This window comes from Euwallacea similis, chromosome 22, assembly GCF_039881205.1.
Source record: "Euwallacea similis isolate ESF13 chromosome 22, ESF131.1, whole genome shotgun sequence".
Classification (NCBI taxonomy): domain Eukaryota; kingdom Metazoa; phylum Arthropoda; class Insecta; order Coleoptera; family Curculionidae; genus Euwallacea; species Euwallacea similis.
This window is the reverse complement of record NC_089630.1, coordinates 637,712-663,800: the sequence shown is the minus strand read 5'-3', so window position 1 is coordinate 663,800 and position 26,089 is coordinate 637,712. Positions and strand designations below refer to the sequence as shown.

The window sequence follows — 26,089 nt, the reverse complement described above, 5'->3', positions numbered from 1 at the left end:
CGAAAGAAACCAGTCACCATGATTAATTCATCCTAATTGATCTTTTAAGTAAAAAAAGCATCACTTCTAAGGTCCAAAAGACGCCATTTATTTTGTTCCCGACTCAAAAACCGAACCGTTCATTATTTCAGCTGGAAATTAAATTGTAATTTGATAAATCTTGATCCTGCTGCGAGTGCAAAAAGCCTTTCGTTCGAGCGAGAGCTTTAATCTAAACTTGTTTCGTGCTGGGATATAAACCTGATATTATCATTTTAAATATTGACCCATTTCCAATTATTATTGCACTATAGTAGCAGTTGGAAACGAATTTCTTCGCTTAGATTTCGCAAGTTTTATTCAAAAAATTTTAGGATTTTACAGAATTTTCTAGACAAATGAAATATGACTGAAAGCACACCTCATACTGCAAATATATCCGAACAAAGCCATAGATTCCACAAAGGCATTCAACTGTCTTAATTGCGGCCAAAAGTTTGCATCAACTCATTTCCCCTTAGTTGAGTTTAACTTGTGTTGCGGCTTTAACGTTTCTATGATTTATTCCGCCATGCACATCCGACAAATAAAATTCAAAGCATAAATAAGCCATGGAAACACCTTCAGAATCCAGAAATGGCAACACTGCAACAGCCTTTTGTTCAGCTGTCATGGAACTTGGATGTTGCGATGACGGCGTATCGGTGACAGTTAGTCAGCATGCCACGGTGCCAGATCGTCGCAAAAATACTGAGCTACACTGAGTTTCTTCAGTTATCAAGCTTCGGTAAATAATTGACTAGTTTCTAACCATTGATCAATGAACGTTTGTGGCCATTCCAGTTATATCCCCGACAGCGAAGCCACAACTTATCTATCAGAGAACAGAGGCACAACTCATACATACATAATGTTCATCACCGGGTTAATTTCGAAGCAGTATTTGTGTATTCCATTCTGGGAGACAACTAACTTAATTGCAAAACGAAAGTTTGAACTCGCTACTCACATAAAGCGAGTTTATTTAGAGTTGAATTTTGTTTGGCAAGGCGTATGTTGAACATGTAACAATGATGTAGGTAATGAAGCTCTGTGAGCAGCTGACTCGGGAAAAACATAAATATTCATTCAATCAAGCGAATTCTGGGGGATTATTTCACACAAGGGGGAGTCTCCTTTCTTGATGATACACGATGATGAAAGTTTGTAAATCAACCTATAAAGATATTTTTATGGCGTGCACAAAAATAAAAATGGGGGAAGATTGTCTCCGGGTATAATTGGAGCTTTTATGACGTGGCGCCTTTTATGACTTATTTTTATTTCCCCTTAGAAGAAAGACGATCCAGATATATAAGAGTAAATCTGTCAAATTAAGTTGATAGCCTGCGCGAATTAAACGTCTCGGCTGTAAGAAAGATATAAAACTTTATCGATTTTCCATCCCTCATCACTTGCAAAATTCCAGGGGTCGGTACTGCTATAATATTAACGTCTTAGCCCTATATCAGTCCCCAAAATTAATAAACCGTCCACATATTTAGGACAGTTCTCTATAACCGCTCGTACGACAGAGGCAACATTTAACTTTGGACAAACAAGCATTACGTATGGAGTTAATCCAAACTTTGCGCCTCAATTAAGATAGTTGACTGCTATTGTGGAATGCCTGAGCATAGTTTCAAAATTTAATGCATGAAATGCGCCAGAATTTATAAATTGGTGGAGCCGGGCTAATTATCCGATAACCTACCAAGTGTACTATAATAATAAACAGTTAACGTGAAAATTTAATCAGACAGTCATGGAAGTTGAGGCAGCATTTTCAGCAGTTGAAGGATATTCATAGATGGTTAACATGCGAACCCTAAGTACGTCATCTGGATATGTAGAAGTGATACTTAAACTTTGATCCTCAGAAAACATCTACAGGGTGTTCCGAATTAAACACCAATAATTTAAGGACCAATTCTACGAGCAAAAATATTAAGAAAAGTTCCATAAGTAAACATAGGGCGGCACAGCTCCTTCAAGGTCCTGAAGACGGTTTTTCCCCAACATTATCGAAACGGTTTGAGATACAGTAACGTTTTTTTGTACTTTTACCAAAAATTTTACGTCGAATCCAAAAATCTAAACGAAATATAAAACAAAGTTTCATAAGTCTATTATACAGGATAGGCTTAGGGTATTTTTGGCCCCAACTTTTTTGCTTGCAATTGTTTTTGTAATTTGACTACAGCAGTTGAAAATATGGACTTTTTTGCATGAAAAAGGTACTCTTAATTGGCGTCGATAAAACGTACCATTTTCGAATAAAATGAGCATTATTTACTACAGTACATGCCGTAATCCCCGTTTACGTACATTTTCAGAAGTAAAATTATGTACTTTTTTTCCTTGATTTGTGCTTCCTTTTGACGCCAACGTATGCTATGTAGTGTTTTTGTGTAACGACAATAACGTCCTTTTTTTCGAAATGCGTGATTTTGCTTTTGAAAATGTACGTAAACAACAGGGATTACGGCATATACTGTAGGAAGTAATGTCCATTTTATTCGAAAATGGTATATTTTATCGACACCAATTAAAAGTACCTTTTTCATGCAAAAAAAGTCCATATTTTCAACTGCTGAAGTCAAATCGCAAAAACAATTGCAAGCAGAAAAGTTAAAGCCAAAAATACTCTAAGCCAATCCAAAAGGGGAAAAACCATCTTTAAGGGCGGCCCTTGAAAGGGCTGCGCCGCCCTTAGTGTTCATTTGCCGCCCTATGTTTACAGGAACTTTTCTTAATATTTTTGATCATAGAATTAGTCCTTAAATTATTGCTACTTAATTCCGGGACATCTTGTATAAGCTCACTCTGAGCGTCTATTTCTTCGCATAGAATCTCTATAAAAATCCATAAAATGCACGCGCATTTTCAGCCATTCCAAAACACTCATCGATGGGAACGATTTAGATTCGTAGTTTCAACAGTTAAATGGTGATCGAATGAGTCTTCAACTTTTCATATTAGGCCGATCATCTGAGACTATTCACAAATTCACTTTGACCGCTGGTTCTCTCTCGACCGGTTTTCGCTCTAGTCCGCGCCAGATCCGTTGGAAAGATCAGTTGTTGCACGTCACAGATCTTTTGACAATTTTATCTGGCGTTGGCGATTTGGAAGCAGATGTTTCCCAGTCAGAAGCATTTACAATACCCCAGCGATCAAAATATCTGCTTAGTCTCAGGAGTGCTCTTCATTTCAACTCTGCCCTAATCAAAGATGCAATCCGGGCCTCCATATTTCAAAAGTAAGTTTCCGTACCTCGTCGACAAGAAAATTAACAGTCAGTCCAGAGACGAATGAATCTGTCACGACATTGTGTCGCTATCTGGCTGTGTTCGCTCATGTTTACGCGCAAATTGACCAAAGTTTCTTGTAAACCATTATTCACACGACTTATCAACATTGTTAGATCAGACCGGCCCCCCCGGTTCGAACAACAATGCCGGAGCCAACTGAAACAGCAATTAAACATACACTTTGAGATATCCGCCTTCCGCCACGTTGGCCGCTGAAGAGAATCGTGTCGGTGATCACATTAAAACTGATAATATACACATTAACTTTCCCTGAACACGAAACGAGGTTTTAAACCGTTTAAATTACTACTTTTTGGAGTGGAAGATAATGGGAAAGATTACATGCAGATTGCCCTTGTTGTAATTAAACAGTCCTCTTCTATGACGTATTTCTTTTTTTAGGTTGCGGAAGCTCGAAAATGTAATATTAATTTTTTAATGTTGCATGGCAGTTAACTAAAAAGTATGAAAGGTGAATGTCTAAAATACATGAAACGCTATGAAATTCTTTTTATTACTTTTTTTAATTTTTCGCAGAGTCATTTCGAGTAACGAAGACATACGTTGGCCGGCACGTTCACCAGATCTCTCCTCATTAGATTATTTTTTAGGGGGCTGAAACTGAAACGTAACTGAAATGACCGAATGAAAGCTCTTATTTTTTTTAAGTTTTAAGATCAATGCAGAACGCATAGAGCTGTGCTTGGAAGTGGAGGGTGAGTGCTGCGAGCATCCCTTAATATTTCCTCATTTGATTATTTCAAAAGCACTCTTAAAAGAATAAAAAGATTCTTCCAAAATTTCAATTCTTTCCAAATAGCCCCGAAAATAATCGGATTTTTCAAATTTTGAAAGGCCTAGTCTTGAACTCTAAATCGCGTAACTTCGCTGAAATTTAACCGTCCTCCCATCTTCTACGGCAGATCGGGATTCCGACAGTCGCGGTCCGGAATCGGGCACCCTGTATATGCAACATTAAGTTGATTACGATGGAGCAAGTCTGGAAGGAAAAATAGACAAACCCTGGTCATCAAACTTGAATGCACTGCAGATCCTTTTTCATGTAGTGGAATCCTCGACTGACCGGTTTCGACCGTTCGGTTGCCCTTCCAAACTTTTAATTGGATTAGATCTAATTCCGTTTGAGTGACCGCAGCCAGAGGAGCCCCAGAACAAATCAATTTACCTCTCTATAACTTATATAGGCGATAGGATTGTGGAAATTGAGGTCGTGCTATTTTCAGTTAAGAAATTCACGTTTACGATTCGGTTTACCTTTAACGTTGCATTTTCAAGAAGAGATATCCGATACTTTCAGCTCGCGGATTCGAAACGACTTAACATTCAACAGAAATCCGGGCAATTGCTTAAGCGCGCACTTAAAAGTGGAGAGAAACTGTTTATTTCTTGGGGGCCTCGTTTAAAATTCGCCACACGACCGTAATCAGATAAAATAGAGCCGTTGTTAAATTAAGCATATATACGCTAAAGAACTAGATAATGGCTGAAACATTGCTGAAATTGTAGCCCTGGTGCCCACTTTATTATCAACTTCACAAAGTAAGCAAATAAATTTCCTAACAGCATTTACAATTGCTCGCGATATCAGTCCTTCTTTGTTTCCCATTCGCTCTAAGTCTGATTTAGTGGTCGAAATGGAATTCGTTATCGGGATTCGGAAACCTGATTAGATTATTTTGTTGCTTTATTATATGGACAGATGAGGGAGAGGAGTTCGCTAATATCTGGCCATAATATTGTTTTAGTAGACAGTTAATTAACTCTATCACTGTGTTAATATCTAAGCAATGTTGTTCAGGACAATGCCAGATATTATCATGACAAATACCCTCGTAGTAATAATTTTCTTTCAATTATCGCCCTTAATTCTTTTTTAATAACCTGTTCCGAAGAGCTTATACATATTTCAGCAAATATTGTTTTTGTTCGTTCCCACTATGATATGAATATTACTAATGACAAACGCAATATTAAGACCCCTTGCCGCCGACAATACTTATCATAAACTCTATTGGCGCAGTCGGGAGAACTTCATGCAAATCTCTCCGACCCTTTTCAGTTTTCGACCCACTTTACACGCACAAGGCAAACAGCAATTTGTTAAATTTTGACATTTTCAGATGTGAACTGACGCGCGATATGACTAATTTGAATAAGGGACTTTGGCCAGGAAATGTTATGTTAAATTCGGGTGTTTTCCCTTGCACGAGATGCGAGATATAGAGTGTATAGATATGTACAAAAAACCGAAATATACTGTTTGGTATAGAAAAAAGAACGCCCTATAAAAACGGTTGGATTTGCACGTTTGTTCATATGAGTACTACAAACGATGAGTTTTTCAATTATATTCTCGCATTCGCCATTTTGCACACACATATACAGGGTGTCCCGGTTTGTTTCGGTCAAATTAATATGGGAGATAGACTTCAACATTTTAAGCAAAAAAGTTCATATGAACATGAGTCCGATCTCGATCGGTAGCGGAGTTACAGGGTGTTAAAATTTAAGAAAAAATAAGTTTTTATTTTATTTTGCTTGACCTACTACGGATAGACCCTTCAAAATTTATGTGCATATTAGATAATAGATGCTGTTTAAAACGAAAGTAAATTTTTTCCACTTATACAGGGTATTGCATTTTCCGAGGTTATCATATTATTATTTGTTATTTTTTCTACATGTTTGTAATTGCTTTTTCATTAAAAAAATAATAATACACGGAATGTAAATTTTAAAGAACGAATTTAAATGAAATCAAATGTTTTCAAAGGTAATGTGGAAGAAAAATGGTATTTTGATAGTTAAACTAATGTGAAATGTCAAAATAGTATGAGCCTCTTGATGTCTGTAGATTTGACTGAATTTATAAATTAACTAATTTTACGAGGAAACGGAACAGAATTCGACCAAAAAGTAAGAGAGACAAAATTTAGGAAATAGATGGGAGAAGTTAAAAAAATATAAAAATTAATCAGCAGGGTACGAGCAAATTCTTTTTAAAGGATTTTATGAATCAAGACCTCGGAAAATGCAATACCCTGTACAATAATTAGAGGAAATTTACTCTCGTTTTAAGCAGCACCTATTACCTAATATGCATATAAACTTTGAAGGGTCTATGTGTAGTAGGCCAAACACAATAAAATAAAAACCTATTTTTTTCTTAAATTTTAACACCCTGTAACTCCGTTACCGATCGAGATCGGACTCATATTCGTACGAACTTTTTTGCTTAAAATGATGAGGTCTACCTTTCATATCAATTTGTCCGAAACAAACCGGGACACCCTGTACGTGTGATGATAATGGTATGGAGTGGTCAAGGTAGCCGGTCACCTGCGGTTTTGCGGGGTGTTCTCTTTTCTATGTCACGCAGTATACATTTGAAGAACTATTTGTCCTGACTCTAAATATAAATAGTAATTCCCCCTAATTTAAACCTAAAAAAAAATGGTCATTATCCTGTTAAAATTTTCACGATCTTTCGTCGTGATCGGCTAAAATTTAATACAAACCAACCATCGTTAGTTCGGCCTTATCGGTCAAGTTTTTATCTTTGTTTGTTGAGTGCCAATAGCCATAATTAATTTTCCATTAGAGTGCGGATTAAGGAAAAGAACATTTGACTGATGAAAAATATTTAATTAAAATCCCATTTTGTTTGTTCTGACCCAATTGTTAAACCCACACGATTTAGAGGTTTTATTATTCACCCCTAGATAATAGCCCCAAAATGGTATTTATTAAACTTTACTCGGCGGAACTATTGATGTGTAAATGTGCCTGCAAATTTCCAGAGATAAGAAAACGGTGGTGATTTGTTCTAGTCATTAGTTCCAGTGGCATTACACCGGGGGCAGCTATTAAATTCCGCCCGAAACGGCGACCAAAACAAGAATTTTCCGTGTTTCCACCCCATTAAGATCATATTAGGTCCTTAAAATATTCAAACTCTTCACATACTTTACGAGGTCCTGTTTCCTTATTTATGCACATAAATTAGTTCACATAGTTTTTCTATGCTAACACAATAGTTGGGGAGTGAGATGTTTCCCCTGGTAAATACGTAATTAGCCAGTCCACAGAAATTTGGCAGCGGAGCCCTTCGGTAAATGAAGGGCCAGAGCACAGGAGGGAAGATAAGAGAGCCGCGATAACAGAGGGCTGAAAATGATCTGCCGGACCGCAAGTAGTTGAGGAAACAAGGGTGCAGATTACGAACACTCTCTTATTGTTTTCTCTAAGAATGGCAGCAATTATTTGCTTGGATTCCATTGGACCTGGTCCAGGTTTATTGGGTTTCGGAATGATGGCCAACCTCGAATCGATACAGGACCGGGAATCGATACAGGAACCCTTCCCTATCAAGACAGTGAGTTTTTGTCGAGGCGAGAATTCACTTAAACCCCAAATGCAGCTGTTTGTTGCCAGGAAAAATTTTTGAAGCCGAACCATGCATTTTCAGAGGTGGCAAATAAAAGAAAAAAGCTTAACAAAACTCCGAGAGAAGGCAAATCTCTCCTCCGACTCCTTTTAAATTGAACATATAAATATTATCACTCCCATTAACCCGAAGCCATTTATTTCCTTTTAAAAGTATGCGCCTATGAAGCAATTTAAAGCGACCTTAATTAAATTTACTTAGAATAAGGGCCATTTGAAAGGATCCTGTAGTTCTGGCCTTGGCTTCGTAGATCCCGGCCTGAAAGATGCCAAGGTGGAAATTAAAAGTTGGGAATTGGAGAAAAAAAACGAGTTTTTCAATCTGAAATCGTTGGACTGTCGCAAGCTGAATTGCAAGAAAAAATCAAGTTCCAAATAATTTTTGCAAGAATTTACCGTGGGAACGAATGAGCCGTCCTCCCACGTGTCTCCCAGCTGATCTACGCATGCTCGCGAAATGAACTAAATTGTAGGAAGCGAAAAGATTAACGTTATACAAACAAGGCGCCTTCGAATGTGCACCGCGGTGGTTAACCATCTCCGCAAGTTATGACCGCAACATTGAAGTGTTTAATTAATTGTTGACCCAGATCTCGAGGTTACGTTGGTGAGCGGCATTTTGTATAAGGCCGAACAACAGTTTTCCCAAACTCGCTCCCTTCCCAGGGCGCACAAGTCGTGTTCCCACGTACACCCAGGGATTTCGAGTTAAGTTTTCGCCTCTTTTCGACACCAAAACAGTCGAGACACAAAGACGCAGGTCTAATCTGATAATTAATTAGACCCCCGTCAGCGGAATCTGGTCCACCCCGTCTTGGCAGCGGTCCGAACCGGGACTATAGGTACTGCCGAAATTAAAATAAAACACATAAACAGAATAGTAAATCTTTGTTGGCCGTTGGTGGCGTCAATTCCGCTGAAGAGGGCGAATAAATTCATCCATCAAGTGGGCAGTTATAAATTGCGCCCGCGTGTTGCGGACAGGTGGGACAATGCCGGCGGTCGGATTAATGAATAACAACCTCGAGTGGAACGCCGGCCGGCCGGACAGTTGTACACAACCGGCTTTTGCTTTATGATTTTAAGTCGCTCGCCGTGAAATTAGCTCCATTTGACGCTTTAAGTGCCATAATCTGTTCTCCGGTAAAAATCCGCCGCGTCCGGACACCGATTATTATCGTTCTGTTTTCGTCGGCCAATAAATAGCCGTAAATTTCGGGGGCTTCTTTGCTCCGTTCCCCCGTTTCGCCCACCTCCATCTCTGAAATTATCTCTCTTTTTGGAAATTGCGTTTTTCTTTTGTTTTCGGGGAGGTAATTAGAGCGGCCCCAACGACGTTAAAGTTAATTTTTAGCGTTGCGCGACTTGCCCGACCAAAGCAAAACTAATTTTCTAATAATTTCATGTTTTTTCAGGCGATTTCCATGTGAAATGCTACCTCTAATAATTATGTTCCGTGATTACAACGCGCCTTGGTTACACGTTAATTAAAATGCATCATTAACGAACGCGTACGTTCGCGAATTATTACGGATGAAGCTGCAGGAGGGTTAATGCAAAAGATTTTTTCCGCCCCTCCAATGCGCGCAACGTGTCCCCATGATTCAATAACGCAATCTTAGGTGCAAATCGCAGATATTTTTCCCATGGAAATAAAGTAAATATTCGAAAACTACCCCGATATTTGATTTGGAAAGATCCTCCTCGGGCGCTGGATATTCTGTTATCGCAGTCACTCGAATTGAATTTCTTTCATTTGGCCTGACTGCCTTCTGCGCTGACCCAGGGATTCTTTGTTCCGGCAGGGTTATATTCTTTTATTTCCTCGCTTCCTCTTTAATGAGAAAGAAACTTAAATATTTATTTTCTTCACTGTTTTACTTATTGGGGTTTCCTTCAGGCCTGAAACGAATCCCCGGCATTGAATTCTGCCGAACAATTATTATGCCTCTATGTGGCCATTTGCCGTCGAAATTTGCGGGCCTCCAAAGGCGTCATGAACCAGAATTTGAATTTAAAATTGAAATCAAATATTCAGGTTACATTGACAGCGCCGCTAAAACAATTTCATAGACGTCGACAGGTTTTAAAACTGGGCAAATCTCCGGCGAATAAAAATGTATTTCCGGTTTGATTTGCTCGCTCGTGTATTGATTTTCAACCAGGAAGTTTGATGACGTTTTCTATTACCAAAAATTGCGGTTATCCTTCATCATCGGGAAATTTTAATGGCACACAAAATTAATGGAGACCCGGGATTAAAAGCCATAATTCCAATGGGGTCCCGACAAGATGAGAGTGGGCACAACGCCCCACGCAAGAGTAAGGGTGCGACGACACTTCAGGTGACGGCACTTTCTGGGTGGGAAGTCTGGCAAGGCACAACTTCGCAGTTTAAGCACAATTGATCCTCGGACTTAACTCCTCCTCATCCACATTATCCTGGATTTGGTTCATCGAGAACGGCCTTGGAACGTTCTAAGTTCGTATGAGGCAGTCATAAGTTTCAAATTAGGTTTATAGACCATTTATGGACGAATCAGTATTTCAATCCCAGCTTAATAGACAAACTTTCAAATTTATTTCCGAAATTCTGGCTCTGAGACTCTCTTTTATCAGTAATTTCCCTGGCAGGATGCGGCAAATCTTTATGGATAATCAATGCCCTCCATTGTGCAACTTTTGAGTTTTTATTTTGAAAACTTGTCAGAATTTACCAATCATTCGGTGTTTTCCTTATTATTTTCCTCGAGTTAGACAAATCTCTGATCCGCGACCTTATCTGGGGCATTCGATGGAAAATTCTTCATCCCCAGGTGCCCCAATTTGCCCTCTTGTCGACACCTGCAAATCGTCTTCCCAGGAGGTTGCTGAAAATTTCCAAAATGCAATACCAAAGGCTGCTCTCCGGCGACTTCGCTTTGAGGGAAAAGAAATAATTATTCCGAGTGATTAAGGGTCGGATATTGTTTTCCATGCAACCGGACCATCCCTTATCCCTTACACTGGGGCCCTTCGCGTTGTTGCCGCGTTTCCGCAAACAATCAGAGACGGTCTCCGTTTTGGGACGGATTCGCGTGTAATCTGATCATCAATCTTGCAAACAAACGCCATTAGCGCAGGAAGCACTTCTATCTCCCTAATGGCGACGCAGACAGTAAGTCAAAGTTGGAAAATTGATAATTGAAGAAAATCATTAATATACTTTCTGACATTTATTCTGGTAAAATTAATCTTTTGGATATTTGCCACCTAATGCTACAGCAAAGTGGCTCCGACTCGTCGGGAGTGCCTCGGATATTCCTTGATTGATGGGGGGACGTTTATATTTTTGCAGGAATAAGTAGATCTGCAAAGTCGTCTGTTTAATGAAAACGCGACGCCAGATTAATGATTGGCAACTGACCCTCGAGGGCGCTGGAACAGTGCTTTTAAATCATCTTTGCAAAACGACTTCCTAAGCATCAGTCAAACCCGACGTGGCTGAAGTTCATCAGTATCCTATTAAGGGTGGTGCACCACAGCATGCAAGACGTGCTAATCAAAGCGTCGTTAACTCGCCTTCCTAATTTGAATTGCATACTCTCGGTATTAGCATGATGCTTGACTGAGTCCGGCACACGCTCGCCGATCTGGAACTAATCTGCTTCGACATGTTGAGGATCCAACTTTAAACTTCTTCAAGGGAAAAAGAGAGTCTCTTTGCGATTTCAGCCACTCTTTGTCTTCGTCTCTAAGTTGTTCGTTATTGAACAAAGCACAACCGCAGCCTCAACAACATTCAGGGGGGGTCGATGGCTCCCTTTGTCAAACAGCCAAACTGGCGCCCAGACTGCTAAAAACTATCGGGGATCCGGGCTCCGGACTGGCTGGCTCCGGTTGCTCTTCCTGCAGTCGTTACATCTTTATGGCATCGTTCTCAAAAACACCCTATTTATGCACCTCGCTCAGATCCAAAGCAAAATAATTGTTTACATGGTAATAGCTTTCCGGTATTAGAATTCCGGTCAAAACTTGCCTGAAATTTATATGGGGACTTACATGGCACGAGGGAAAGACTGAAAGAGGAAATTGAAAAGTTATACACTTAAATAAAAGTTGAAACGTTCGGTATCGAACTGGCGCTAGAATTCTGTATCTCTCTGGGACCCCACTTACCCGTATACTAACGTAATAAAAGTTGTCTTTTATGGAAATTGTATTTAAAGTTCCAGAGACTCGGAATAGCTCTGATGGTAGGCAGGTATGAGACATTTTTGGCCGGATTCCACATTTTATGGATACGTCTTTGCATCAACTCGAAATAATTCATTTTACGTAATCAGGCCCTTAATTAGTGGAGAGCGGGCAAGTCGGATCCCGACGTGTCGGGCGACCGTTCAACTAATGACGTCAGACTTGCCACGTGTATTTGGACAATCTCACGTCTAAATATTAAATGTCCTCAAAAGAGGTAAATAAATTAAGATATCAAAATTGAAAATATACGACATTAATAGATTTTACAGAGTAAGGGCGGGGTAAAAGGGGCAAAAGTTAATGGACCAGCCAGCTCGGGTTATTCAAAGCGATTTTACAACTCTCTTTGATGTTACCGACCTTTGTTAGATAACAGAAAACATGTCATGTAACTTGAAAAATGTTATACGACTTTGTTACATGAAACAGTTACCATTTTCTCTAACAAGTTGAATAATTTTGCTGTAAAACGTGTTCTGTTGCATATCCTGGACGCGCCTTTACGGTGTGCAGCTCATTACTTTATTATAAACGGGGCATTTCTTAATCTCGAATTCAATGATTTCACGTGGTCATGGACTGATAGACCAACATGACGTGTCGCACGACACTGGAACTTCCTGTTTTCCAGCTAATGAAAGTAAACATTTCCAGAAAGGCAATTTGCAAAATAAATGATTCGCGGAGCTTTTAAATAATCTCCGGGCACTCCCCGGGCTTTAATCCGCTTTTTAAGTAATGGATAGGAGATTTTCGGGAGATTTACTTTGAGGAAATCAAAGCCAATAAGCACCTAGTCCCGTGACGAGAAAACCAATTGCTGCGGGAAGACTCGGATAAAGGTCTGAATTCTACGTGCGTCATAAAGGTTCTACCTTTGCAATGTTAGTATTTGCTCGGCCCGATGGAAGGGCGAAAGGCCACGGAACAAAGAAACCGGCTTAGATCCACAAAGAACAAAAAGCCCTTACGAACAACCGGGCACCCCTATGTTTGCTCGTTTTTTACACATATGCAACGTTAAATAAATCCCTGAAAGCCGGACTCTCTCCTCTAGAGAATAAATGCTCGTTGCATCTTACAGCTAGCAAAGGGCCAATATTGCTGATTGCCGCGCGAACAAAGGGCCAGATTCAGTTAACGCTGAAGTAATCAAAATTAAGGGATTTTTTCTTTTATTTAAAGGCGGGTTAATCCTCCAGCCAGAAAATAGAGAAATAAAATCAGTTTACGAGCCGAGGAATTTTCCAGGTAATCCTTTTAATTTAGAGCTCAGGCTCTCCTTAACAGGGCTACAAGAATGAAAACGTGTTCGACTAGTATTAAAGTGTTGCTGATCCCTTGAAGAAATCAACAGCAATAAAAATATAGATGCTTTGTGCTATCGACGACAATAACGGGGTCGTAACAAAAATCCCATCTCCTATTAACTAGCGATATTTCCGGCAATAGTCGACCTTTTGCAGCCCTTTCTCGGCATCTTCGTCGACTAAGCAGATCTGCAGGCGTTTTATTAAACTGCTCAAAATGTCCTCGAGTTGTCGGCTGGAACGACAATATTCCAATAAACCGATGTTTTGCAGACTTTACACCCTTCTGAAATCAGAGGAAGATGTATTTTATGGGGGTCGTAATACGTCTGACAACGGAAATGGGGCATGCCTCTATAGACAATAAATAAATTCAATAATGTAATATAGATTTTAGAATAAAAATTTTACACTTGTTTCCTTTTCCAGTTGGCTGCGATAATTGGCAGGAATGGTGGACCTACGATGGAATATCTGGTAAGCTATATCGACAATGCTTCACCTTCAAATTGGCCCGGGTTAGCTTTGAATTGGCGTGCGTAAGGCAAACATCCAACTTAAACCTACAGGGCTGCCGCCAGCGATCCGACTTTTCCGGACTTCAAACCTTGGTCCCGTGCGGTTTCCAGATCTTCATAGATTGTTTAATGTACACTCTGAAACGTCAGGGAAAACGTGTGAATCACATTCTAGAAAATTCCGCAGAGCGCCACGGGAAAATCTCAAATTAATCTCATCGTTCATCATTTTCCACGCAGAGCATTGAGGTTAGAGCCATAACTAAGGCCCGAATTACATCGCATTAGATTTAGCATTGTCCCGATACGATTTATCGTCGGATTATTGGGATTAGAGCTTTCAATAATCGGACAAGCTTGGATTAGGCGCCTATTGTTTCGGTCGGGTACCGGACCTTAAGTCCGCGTTTCTCGTGACCGCTGACCGTCAGGCGGGGCAAAGAAGACATATTACAGCTCAAAAACGTCCCGCCGTAGCATATTGAATACTTCCTCCGGATCTGTCAGCGACAGAAGCGGGGTCTCAACATAAGCTCATTTAATATGCATAAACATCGTCGGCCGGTCCGGTCGCCGGCGTTGGGCCGGCAGTGGCCGCCCGTCACCTTCTCATGCATTATTCCGGACCGGCGGGAAACAAGAACGGCGGCGCCATCTGCGGCCTTCTGTCATGTAAATTAGCTGATTGCAGTATAATTTAGTTTCTGTATTTGTATGGTTATTGCATAAGCCGCCCTGCCCTCCGGGCGAGCGGTTCAAGTTAATATAAGCAGCCACCGAGAGGAACAAAACAACGCAACGTCTGGCCAGGAACTGTTTCGCTGTTTAGCTATTCCTTTCGGATTGTTGCTGCCGGTTTCGGCCGTATTGTGGGGTCAATCGAAAGCAAAAAGGTAGCTCTATTCAATCCTTTTATGGTTGCAAACATCTGAACTACGAAGGAGCTTTCTTTCCTCAAGTTTTTTTTTTGCAAATAGTCAAACAATCAGGGCAAATTTGCTTCACGAGTGTTACCCCCCTCGCGCTAATTTGACACACTAGAGGTATAAATAGGCTATTTAATATTGAACAAGATGCGAGATATTACATTATCTAAAATTCTGCCTTACCCCTCTTAGATGTTTGAATTACTCATTATTGCTTAAATAATAAACCCATTTCCCAATATTAATCACGCAGGAACGTGCCTTTATTAAACCTTCAGACTTATATTATTGCAATATGATCAAGTGCCAGTCAAGGAAAATTACATTATAGGATGAGTAATAGAGGCAAGATTTTGCCGCGAAGACCTGCCAAAAAAAGGTGAAAACCTAATTGGACGTTCTACTAATAGTGCTGTCCCTCGAGTTTTTGGAAAGTTAAATACGACAGAGAATTAGCAAAAGTTCGGCGAGTTAGCAAACAGACTCCCTTAGAAATTCCTCTCGTGGATTGAAGTAGTCCGATGAAACGGACCAAAAGCGTAAAACAATAGTCTCAAAGTTGAATTAGTTGCCTTCGTTCGAGAATATTGAGCGGTAACCTTACGAAGAACCGAAAGAAGGAGGAAACAAGGGTAAGCGCAGGAGCCGTCATGAATTACAATGAAGGACCAAATGTCGATGCAGACTTTTAATAGTCGAGGTAAAATGTTCAAAGAAGCCTGGAAACATCTCACTTTCTCACCGGAGCCGAGGCAAGGATGGAGCTAATACATTATTTACCTGCTAAACGCAATTTGCAGCTTAAAATAAGGTAAAAGCACACGAAAGAAAATGCATCCGAGATAAAGGCATCAAGGGATTTAAATCTTTTCCTGTTTGTATAAATTTTTTATAAGGAGCATCAAAACACAGGTAAAAAGAGGACTAAGAGAACATGAGCTCTCTCACACCCACACACACACATACGAATATACTCTAGTAAAATTGATCATAAAATTATATTGGGTCGTGAAAAGGATTAATGTTGGAACAAATTTGCTCCTAATGAGACTTTGGTTTCTAGGAGAAGCGATGACTTTACTGACCAACAACAATGCGATTTATCAGTTTTTGGACTCGGAACACAAATTTTCTAACTTAAAATTGTTAACCACCACGTAAGATAAGCTGAACCGAGATGGTTGTGCCAGACCCTTCAGTACTCCCTGAAAGGAGCCAGCAGATTCACTGACTTCCAAATACCAACACAAGGTATTTTATAGCGTTTCAACGGTCAGGAACACGACCACGCATGACTGCAGCACCGAATGCGCGCAGCATTAGTCCGGTCGTTTTAGATACTTCACTTAGCAGCTGCAACATTAGTGCGGGCGATTTTGAAATGAATGTGCTATCATTTCGGCAAAACTCCATTAAATTCACCGTTAAAGTTTATTTTCCAGGATCTGACAGCACTAACGGTTTGAATCAACGGGACGTTACCGTTTTAGGACGCCCATCGCAGAATGTTAATATGTCCGTAATACGGCCACGAAATGTCAACATGTCAACCCGAGAAAAAAACAATTGCACTCGAAAGTCGTATAAAGCTTAATGGATCCCACACAGAGGCGGCTTGATTTTTTAAGTGCGGCAATTCAATTGTTTGCAAAGGAACGTACGGAAATCCGTGCTCCATCCCTGAGCACGCCCTTCTGTTGTTTTCTAGTTCATTACGGTGTATTCCCAGGCTGCTGACAAATGACGGTCGTTGTGAAAAATGAAGTGGAAACGACGACAACTTGATAAAAGACAAAAAAGTCTGTTAGGACTCAGGGAAGACGTTGACGAACCGACTTTGAGCTACGTCGGCAATGTGCCATTTTGGGAAATGTGCCTTTTTCTTCATCGAGTGTAGTTTAGGGCGCTTAATTGTTTTTCTTTGGTGTTCAAAGCCGAATTGTTCAGGAATCAGGTTTATCTAGGAGGGTTCTCTCGAAAGAGAAGAATACACGCTCGTCACGTTTCACCCACAGACTCAACATCTTAATACCGCTTACACAGAATGTGGATTGAGGCCAAGAGCCTAGGCTCAATTCTGTGGGCTTTCAGTTTATTAAAAATCAATTACTGGCATTAATTTAATTAAATGGATGGGCTTGTCACTCTTCTAAATTATTCGAGGCGATACATTTTCCTAAAGACATGCTTTCAACGACGCATCATTAATCATTCCGTAAAAGACTCATTGTTTTTCTCGGCCTTCTTTTCCAATGCCGACCTCTCGATAATGGCCCCAATACTGCCTCTGTTTATTAAATTTTCCTTACTTTTTGTGTAATGAATTTTTGTTTCCCTCTTCGTCCTTGAATCGGCCCACGTAACAATTTGGGCGGTTAACCGTAATCGCGTAGATTAGAAATAGACGAGCGATAATGGTAATTGAAATCGGTCTTGTCGCAATATGGAAATCGGATTACGGCTCTCATGAAATCGAGTTTTTAATTGATGTTAATCCCCTCTGGAAATATTTGATACTGCAATTTGAATTATGAGTTAATCCTTCATATGTGACGAAAACAACTTTTGCGGAGGATTTGCGTGCAACAAACAAAATTGCGTACTGCAGTTCTTTGTAATTTAACCTGCTAGTCCGGTTCATTATACAGGATGTCTGTTTCTCGAGCTCAACCACGAGAATATTGCGAACCATGAAAGATACGCGATTGGGCAAATTGGGCCAACTCAAAATTAATGGTACTTCATCATCGCAACTGCTACTTTTCTATAACGCGGTGATGACATATTTGAAGCCCAACGTTTCGATTTTCCACAAACCATCACCAACTTCGTTTTTTCTTATAGGCACCATCTGGGACTTGCACACTTTCGAACACAGCTCTTGTTTCTTATTACAATGATGTATCTGAATCGGGTCATGGTTACTCTGATGGTTATCGAGATCTTCATGGCTGGGCTCCAAAAACCGACACCTTGCATAGAACGATCGAGGGAGGAGTTTTCGAATTTTCCACCATGTAAAACCGCCTCTGGGAATTTCCTCGAGGAATATCTCTACAAGTTCTGAAGCCGAAAGTTCAAAAACCGGTCGATTTCCAGCAATACAAGACACAGAAATAAGTCGGCTACGCCTTGTTTGCGTTCACCTTGCCAAACACATCGTACTAGTCAAATATTACGGCTCTCCGGCGTATGAAAGCGTGGGGAATATGTGTTCAAGATTTGTACCCCGAGACGAAAACGGGGCGAAATCGCTGTCTGGAAGCTTATGCTAAGCCCCCGGAATGGGGGCATTTTGCACGTGTGCCACGGCAACAGTTAAGATTGAATCCGGAGGAAGGCTTTGCAAACGAGAATTGCCCATAAGATATTTACAAGGGCCGACGAGTCGAGGAAGCGCTCTGCCGAAGGTGCTAGCTCGATTTATTTTTAAGTCCGAGAATCTAAATAAATAAACCGAGTTGAGTAGTTTTTCACATCTTTATGGATGTTTATGTTATTTTCGTACTTTGTGTATAACATTTCCAACAGCGGTTTGCCCCCCGGTTCCGTCCTTACAACGATCAAAACCCTTAAAGAGGTACGAAAATGTGCTAAATTCGACTTCAAGAGGAATATTTGCATACACATAATGAGCTGATCGAAAACCCAATTTTTGCACGAAAAAGCACCTTCACACCGGAATAAATCCTAAATAAAGCTTCGCCAAACATTTCACTAGAGCTTCTTACAAGTTTCCCCTTTCCCAGGGGACTTTTTCATAAAAATTCTCAAAATTAAGTAGGCTCTAACGCAAAATCGTGTTTTTCATGTTTTTTTTTTAAATAATTTTCTTTTGAGCCACATGGCAAACTAAATACAAACAGTGGAAATACTGTCGCATGATAGTATAATTTCCTTTAAACAGTCAGCTGATTTAAAAATAGCGCATCCCGCCCACCTCATAAGCTATTTCAAGAGTTCCTTTGATCAAGTGCTGCCCGATGTTTTTGTTGCATCGGCCAGAAATCGGCCGACTCGGTGAATATAAGAAAAAACATTATCGGCGGCCAACGTTTCCACTGGAAATTTGAATTCACAACGTACTGAATAACATCACAGGTAAAACCGTTCAAAAGAGCTTAAGTGAAATTAAATCTTAAATTATTGCGCAATAAACTTACACTGGGGTTTGGGAAGTCTCAAATTATTTTAAAAAAATCAAATTTTATACAGTACGTCCAAAAATCAGACATCTACATATTAGACGCTTTGAAAATTCAATTTTCTATTAGCGCGCATCCTCCTGAAGGCACCCTTCTCGAAATAAGGGCAAGTAAATTTTATAGCTTTTAAGGGAGATACGGAAGAAAAATTGGTTGAGACTGAAAATATTGAGAAGGCAGTAAAATGCGAGTTTGTCTTTATTTGATTTCCGTACGTCTCGCATCAGCTTTTCAGCTTTTAAAATTATAGAAGACACTTTCGACTCGACGAATAGGGTTTAGACTTCAGATGGGTAATGCCGACAACAATTTCCAGCTTTACCGGTAGGAAATTGAAAAGACAACCGAGGCACTGCATGGAAATTGCCGGAATGTTATAAATATACATTTCGAGATCCCGCTGATTTAACACTTTTAGCTTTGTTGAGATAGAAAATATTCACGGCGAATGTCCATTTTGAAAGACCACTGAATCAATTCTATCAAAGGTATTTTGCCTGTCGCACGTCTTAGAATTGATACGTTCCTATTCAGTCCCTTTTTTAGTTCTTTTCATTGTTAATTAAATTTTGTCCTCTGGCTTCGCCAAGTGCGTCACACTTTCTTCCAAATGTACTTGCCGCCTAAAAAAAACGGCAATAAAGAAAGGTTCCTTATTCACACCGAGAAATTCTTTATATACATGAAGAAAATCAATTTCCGAGTTTTGATATACATGACAGGGGCCAATGTGTACTCTGCTTTTCGACTGGAACGGAGGCAAAAAGTGAAATACATCCGATATCCTTTCAGACCTTGATATATCTGCGTAAAACGACGAAAGCTAAAGCAAGGATGGCTATAAAAATCGAAGAGTTTAGAGTTGATATATTCCTTAATATTAGTTGCTGGTAATAAATATCTGATAAAATTTTATCCAAATCCGCGTGCAATGCAGCGTAGTGAGTTTTCCAAACTTTTCGAATATAATTGCCCGATCTAAATCCCTACTGCGTGAAAATGTACCCGGACTAATAAAGGAGGCGTGTCACTCGGCAGCCAGTGGAACTCATCGTCCAATACAAAAAAGAGTTTTGAATTTCTGACCTTCGTTCATTTTTTCCTTTAATAACCCTTTGTCCTAGCGACCCACACTTAACCGATTATCTCGCACATCCAGATCATATTCACCACGTCAGCGAAAACTTTATCAACTGCAAATTAAAATTCAGCCGGACGAGGCATTAAGCGCGTTTAAACACGGTGTCATGAACAGATTTAAATTATGACTGTGTGCGATTCAGCAAATAAACACTTGTCAGCAACCAGTCAGGCTGCAGGGGTGGGCACGTCCACTACTACCCGCAAAGGGTCATTTTTCGCCGAGCGAAATTTTTACGGTTTTATGGGGCGGAAATTATAAAGGTCTTTAAAGGAGTTTATGCAAAATGTTTTAAATTATTCTTTCTTTCTCAAAGAGCAATGGCGGCTGTTGTCGCTTACACAACCCTTCTAAAAATAAATTGCATTAGATAGTAAAATGCACGTGCAGCTTCAAGCACACCCCTCATTTTGTCTGCTTAAGGCTTTTAGTACATTCACATGGATCGATGGTATTTTTAAAAAGCAAATTGCTGCTTTTGCAGTACATGAAAATGCTTCAATGGGAAGCAATGCGGTGCAACTTTAGGAATTTTCTCCGCAGTGAAAATAAAGTGAAAATTAGGGGTGACTGCCAAACGAGAAAACATAAATCTTTGTGCGCCTTCTTTTCTTATTTCTTACATTTATCAAGCTCTGTTATCTTCCTCAAACCAGCATAGATGGGTGTACTATTCACACCGTGCGATGATTTCAATGTTTACATGAGAAGGCAAACGGTAAATATAAACAAAATAAAAAAGCGGCATATATATACAGGGCGCGTATACAGGGTAAAGCGAAAAGGAACCGAAGTAAAAAAATTGCCTTAAATAGAAATAGGGATTAACGAAACTGCACGTAACGGTTCATTTGTCGGCCCACAAAAAGGACAAAATAAATTTTTAAATTAAAAGCATTTCAGAGAGGGTTTGCAGGAAAATGAACCTAAATTCCTGATGATAAATTGTTTTCATTAACACCGTGCTGTTGACACATACAAGCGTAGCTAAACCCAAATAACATACAGTGCGGATCGTGTTAATTCATCGGACCGGATCGCGGTTCACAATTGACAATCGTCAGTCATCAATGCAAAGTTCGGAAGTTAATAGCAGGGTACAACAATCCACCTGATACGGACGTTTATTAGCCCTCCACTTCATCCCTCAGATCTGCCTGAAAAGTACATATTTTCTGCTTATCCGCCTGTCCGATGCAATTTACCTTTCAGAATTTGGGTAAAAACAAAAGGGTCTCTTTGTCTCTCTCTCTAGGTGACAATGAAGTTATTCCGTTAAGTAAATAGAGCTATTTTCACGAAGGGTGTAGCTCGTGATTGAAAGGCGCGGAAGACAAGAGAAATTTCGGTGAAACGTGGGCAACTGAATTTCCAATTTCAGCTCTGTTTGATCCCCGATTTTATTAATATTGTATTTCCAACGCCGATGTGCCAAGAAGGAGAGCTACTTTCCCCGGATGCATCTAAAGTGATCGAATGGAAGCCGCAAAGGATTTGAAAATGCGAAGGACTATTTATCTCAATTTATAAACCGTACGGAATGATTTATTTCATTTTAATGAACGGAAAGACTTTCTCCCCTAGGAAGTGCATTCTTTGTCCCTGCGCTTATTGAATGTTTCATTAAAGTTGAATATGATGAAACAAAGAAATCTGAGACTAAACTAAAATACTGACAACAATATTACCTGCAGCTAACAAGAAGATCAAATATTGGAGGTATAAAAGGAAAGGACAAAGTCCCCCTGAAGCTTTAACCGTGAACAAAGTAATGGAAGATTCCATGTTTAGGATGCCAGACGAGATTCCTCTCAACCTACGGTGACAGCTTTATACTACCAAATTGTGTTGCGGCTAAAGAACTATTCTTTAGAGGTTTACGTAACATGTTTTAGTACCAAATAGGTGGCTTGTTGCAGAAATTACTTCCCGGTTTAACATTTTAGCGGATTATTTTATGTGAAGGCATAGAATTCTCAGATGAAAACGTGGAAGCCATTAAGAGACACACACATATTTCCTATCTAATTCCAAATTGAATACCCATAAATTTACATTCTGAAAGTTGGCAGACAGCGCATACAAAACCCAATTTAATTCTAGCAGTGCCTCCGCCGCCTCTAGACGAAAAATCTCCTATAAACTGCTTTCAATTTAAAAGCGGGCAACTGTACTGAAAGCTCTTAGGCAAACACAACAAAAACCAAAAACGGTTTTTATGCCGTAAACTAGCAAAATACGTGATCTCCATGCTGAAAAGCATCTGAATCCTTTATGTTTCTTTATGTGCTTATGAATATAGAAAGGGAAATTAAGACGTTTCCATCCTGTAAGAGCTTGTGCACTTTTCTTTGGCTCTTTTGAGGGTGGTTTATTGGGGCACTGTGACTCCTGATAAATTAGGGATTCAGTGATCGAAGCTTTGCCATGGTCAATGGAATGTGCCTCTTGAAGTTGATGTACCTACTTTCCTTGAAGGAAACTTCGTTTCCTCGTAAAAAAGGAACTAACAGACTTTATTTCGAACTTTTTAAACTTGAGTCGCAGAGTGGGAGTACATTGAGAATTCATTCATCATCGGCAAGGAAAAGTGCGATGCGCCAGCTCGGTTATTTTTTATTTTATACTCGATATTTTTGCTGCTGCTTCGCTCTGTCAACATTATAATGTTTGGGCAACAAAGCGTATTGACTGATGGATTGACTTTACGTCTACAAATCTAAATAAATAAGCGGAGGTAAACAGTTTTCAAGAGAAAAATGCTTTCCTTATGAAGTTATCAACAAAGAGGGTCTAAAGGGAGCGCTGAAAAATCATTCGGAACAGCCCACAATTAAATTAAACATTAAATAATCAGAAAGGGTTTAGTCAGCGACGTTATGAATGACTGCTTGAGGATGGAAGTTTTCAAATTCTCCCTATGACTTTTTTTCTTTTCGATCGCCAAAACTTTTATTTCAATTGAATTTGAGCTCCGTCCAGGTCTGCTGCTCGGCGGCCGTGCGGCTTCGCAGACCCGAACGCAAACGAGGCGACATTCCCAGTACTCTGGAACCAAATGGAATTTTAAAGGTGCAATTTTCACTTGTTGCCAATCGGGCACAAGCTCGTGCGAGCACTCATTACGTTCCTATGAAATTACCTTGAAGTCCGCACGAACTTTTCCAAATTTTGTCCATATTTTCACTCGAAATTTGATATATTTCGCGAACGAAGCGGGAGGAGACGCGGAGACGCCATTAATACTGACAACTGAGGCGTTATTGTTTTGTTTCCAAAGCCTTCTTGACAAAAAGCGTCGCTCTCGAGTGACGAATTATTGTAAAACCACGTGTCGATTTGATTTCACTGAATTGAGAATTGAGTCCAGTTTCGTTCCCATTTTCGTGTTTCTCTGGAGGTTTAAAATTCCATAACGAAAAATACTAAATAAAATCGTAAAATAGATCTTAGGGCGAACGGCTTACAAACCGCGCGCCCTTCCAACCTGGCAAAGGCATTTTTTAGGTTGTTTTCAAGGTCCAGTAATTGCATAATGTAAAAGTGGATTTGCCTACACCTCGCGATGTTGTGAAACCCATTTAATTAAGTTATTGCTGAAATGCTGAGCTGTAGCTTTGGCGCTCCTCAGTTGTGTCGAACAAACGGCGAAAGAAATACGTGCAAAAAATCTAAATTTTTAGTTAAAGCCATTATGCAAAAACAATATCGAAGTAATTCTGCCACTGTAGAGTCCGCATTAAATACGCATCATATGGGAAATTTTTCCCTTCTCATCAGCATTTCAAAATTTCTCTGGTATCACTTTCAAACGGGATCGTATCCAGGAGAGTTTTTCAGTTAGTTCAGGTTACTTCGGGTTCGACTTTTCTGTGGGAATTTGTTTATTTATGGATTTCGCTAAATTTTGACTTTGCCGCAAGATGTGACAAATCACTCAAAGGCAGCTCATAATCAAATCAAATATCAAATTGAAAACTGCTTACGTCGGCTTCATTATGCAGAACGATTGAGGCCGGGAATTCTCAATTTTTTATTTGCACAGTTAAAAAACCCGAGATCTATGTACGTATTAAACATGTGGAAAATCAATTTTCTGTTAAATCGCATACTGCAGGGAGCACCCTCTCGAAATAAGGGCAACTACATTTTATAGCTTTTAAGGTAGATACGGAAGAAAAATTGGCCGAGACTGAAAATACTGACAAGGCAGTAAAATGCGAGTTTGTCTTTATTCGACTTCCATTTCGAGCGAGAAACTAGGAAATTTTCTTGTCATTTTTTGAGTCTTTAAGTCATCTAATATGAGTAAATTCAGGATTCATTCATCATCGGCAGGGGAAACTCCATTAAATATAAACTCCCTTTCTATTCGGGAAAGTTCATTAAAAATTTCACCTCGTAAACGATCCGAACTTCATCCACGATGGGGCAGCAGTCCCCCATTACTCCCCGCTTTAAGGAACTCTATTTCCATTTCATTTCGCCTTCTCTTACAAACTTTCACAGGTTATAAATTATTTTGCCGTGTTTATGCCTTCAATCTGATTTACCTGAGCGGATGGAAGTTGGACCTAAAAGTTCGTTTATTCAAATTCATTAAAATAGAATAAATCATTCAGTGCCGCTTCGAAAATTAAGATTAATAGTTCTCCAGGGTGTATTCTGGACGTCCATCATTTTATATACGTTCTCTGTCTGAATGTGCCGTTACGAAGCTCCATACAACTCTGTTTCGAACAAATATACAGAATAAAGCAGGGCTTAAAAGCTCTTTCTTTGGCCAATTAACTCATTTTGCCCCGTTGTTTTATATTGGAAATTAGTTTGGATGCAATTTCAATAAGGGGGATTTTAATAAGTGCTAGTTTAGTATTCGCCAATTTATCAGGAGAGCGATATCCGTTCACAGTTATGTCAAGAATTCTGAGTCATAAGTTCCAAATCAACGCTAATAAGTTGTCTTCTATAATAAACTGTTGAGATGCTGAAAATTTCGCATTTAAATTCTTAAAACAGAAAATGCGATATTAAACATCCCCTTGCAGATCGATAATGAGTTTTCCAAGGAGGGAATTTTAATATTCCAGGGACAATAAATCATCGACTAAGTTAATAATAAGAATATTTATGTCCGGAGAGTGACCCTAAAATATTTAATAACTTTAAATTCCGGGCAGTCGGTAGTATTTTAATGATGGATTAAGGCAATATAATACAAATAGTAAGTTCTGCGAAAGTATTTTCGAAATGCGAAAGCAAACAACGTTCCAGCGTTATCTTTATCGGGGAGCTGTGTCCACGCACCTAAACCTCTGGGATTTATGAAACATGGAGCGAAATGCGAGGTTCACACACCTATTATATCGCCAGAGCAAACATTCGGATTTTTTTAGTCACGTACAGAGGATTAGTTCTCTTGTTTGTTATTAGAGATATAATTATTTAATGCCTAGAGTTTTTTTTTCATCAAAACCGTTGTTACACGTTTCAGGTCCTGCATACTGGGGCCTTATGAATCCGCAATGGAACATGTGTTCCCGGGGTAGGAGGCAAAGTCCTGTCAACGTAGAACCCGACAAATTGCTCTTCGACCCGTACCTGAGACACGTGCACATAGACAAGCACAAAGTAAGTTTGAGCACGTTTTTTTTGAATTTGTTTTTAATTTTCGGACCGTCCTCAATGGAGATTGCTTTCAGCTCGGTTCAGGAGAGGGGTGCAATCCCCCAATTTTCCGCAATCGAATTCGCAGCATAAACGAACGTGCAATTTTACGACTGATGAAAATGCTGCGGCCTCAATGTGGTTTTCGGCCCTAAATCTATGTTGCATTGCGGAGTATTTAATCGACGCAAATCTCCCTGAAACGTCGATTTCTTCATCAATATTTTCGCTACATCATTCGGACCGGTCGCGAATCACCATTTCCAATGATCGCTAATGGCCAA

General features: G+C 39.7%; 1 protein-coding gene across 1 annotated transcript in view; it reads left to right on the top strand.

The window, feature by feature from the left end:
- Positions 1-26,089, top strand: part of CARPA (Carbonic anhydrase-related protein A) — a 66,822-nt gene that overhangs the window by 1,983 nt on the left and 38,750 nt on the right. Inside the window, exons 2-3 of the mRNA XM_066401235.1 lie at positions 13,778-13,825; positions 25,633-25,769. Of these exons, the coding sequence (XP_066257332.1) occupies positions 13,778-13,825; positions 25,633-25,769 (185 nt within the window). The remainder of the gene's footprint in view (positions 1-13,777; positions 13,826-25,632; positions 25,770-26,089) is intronic.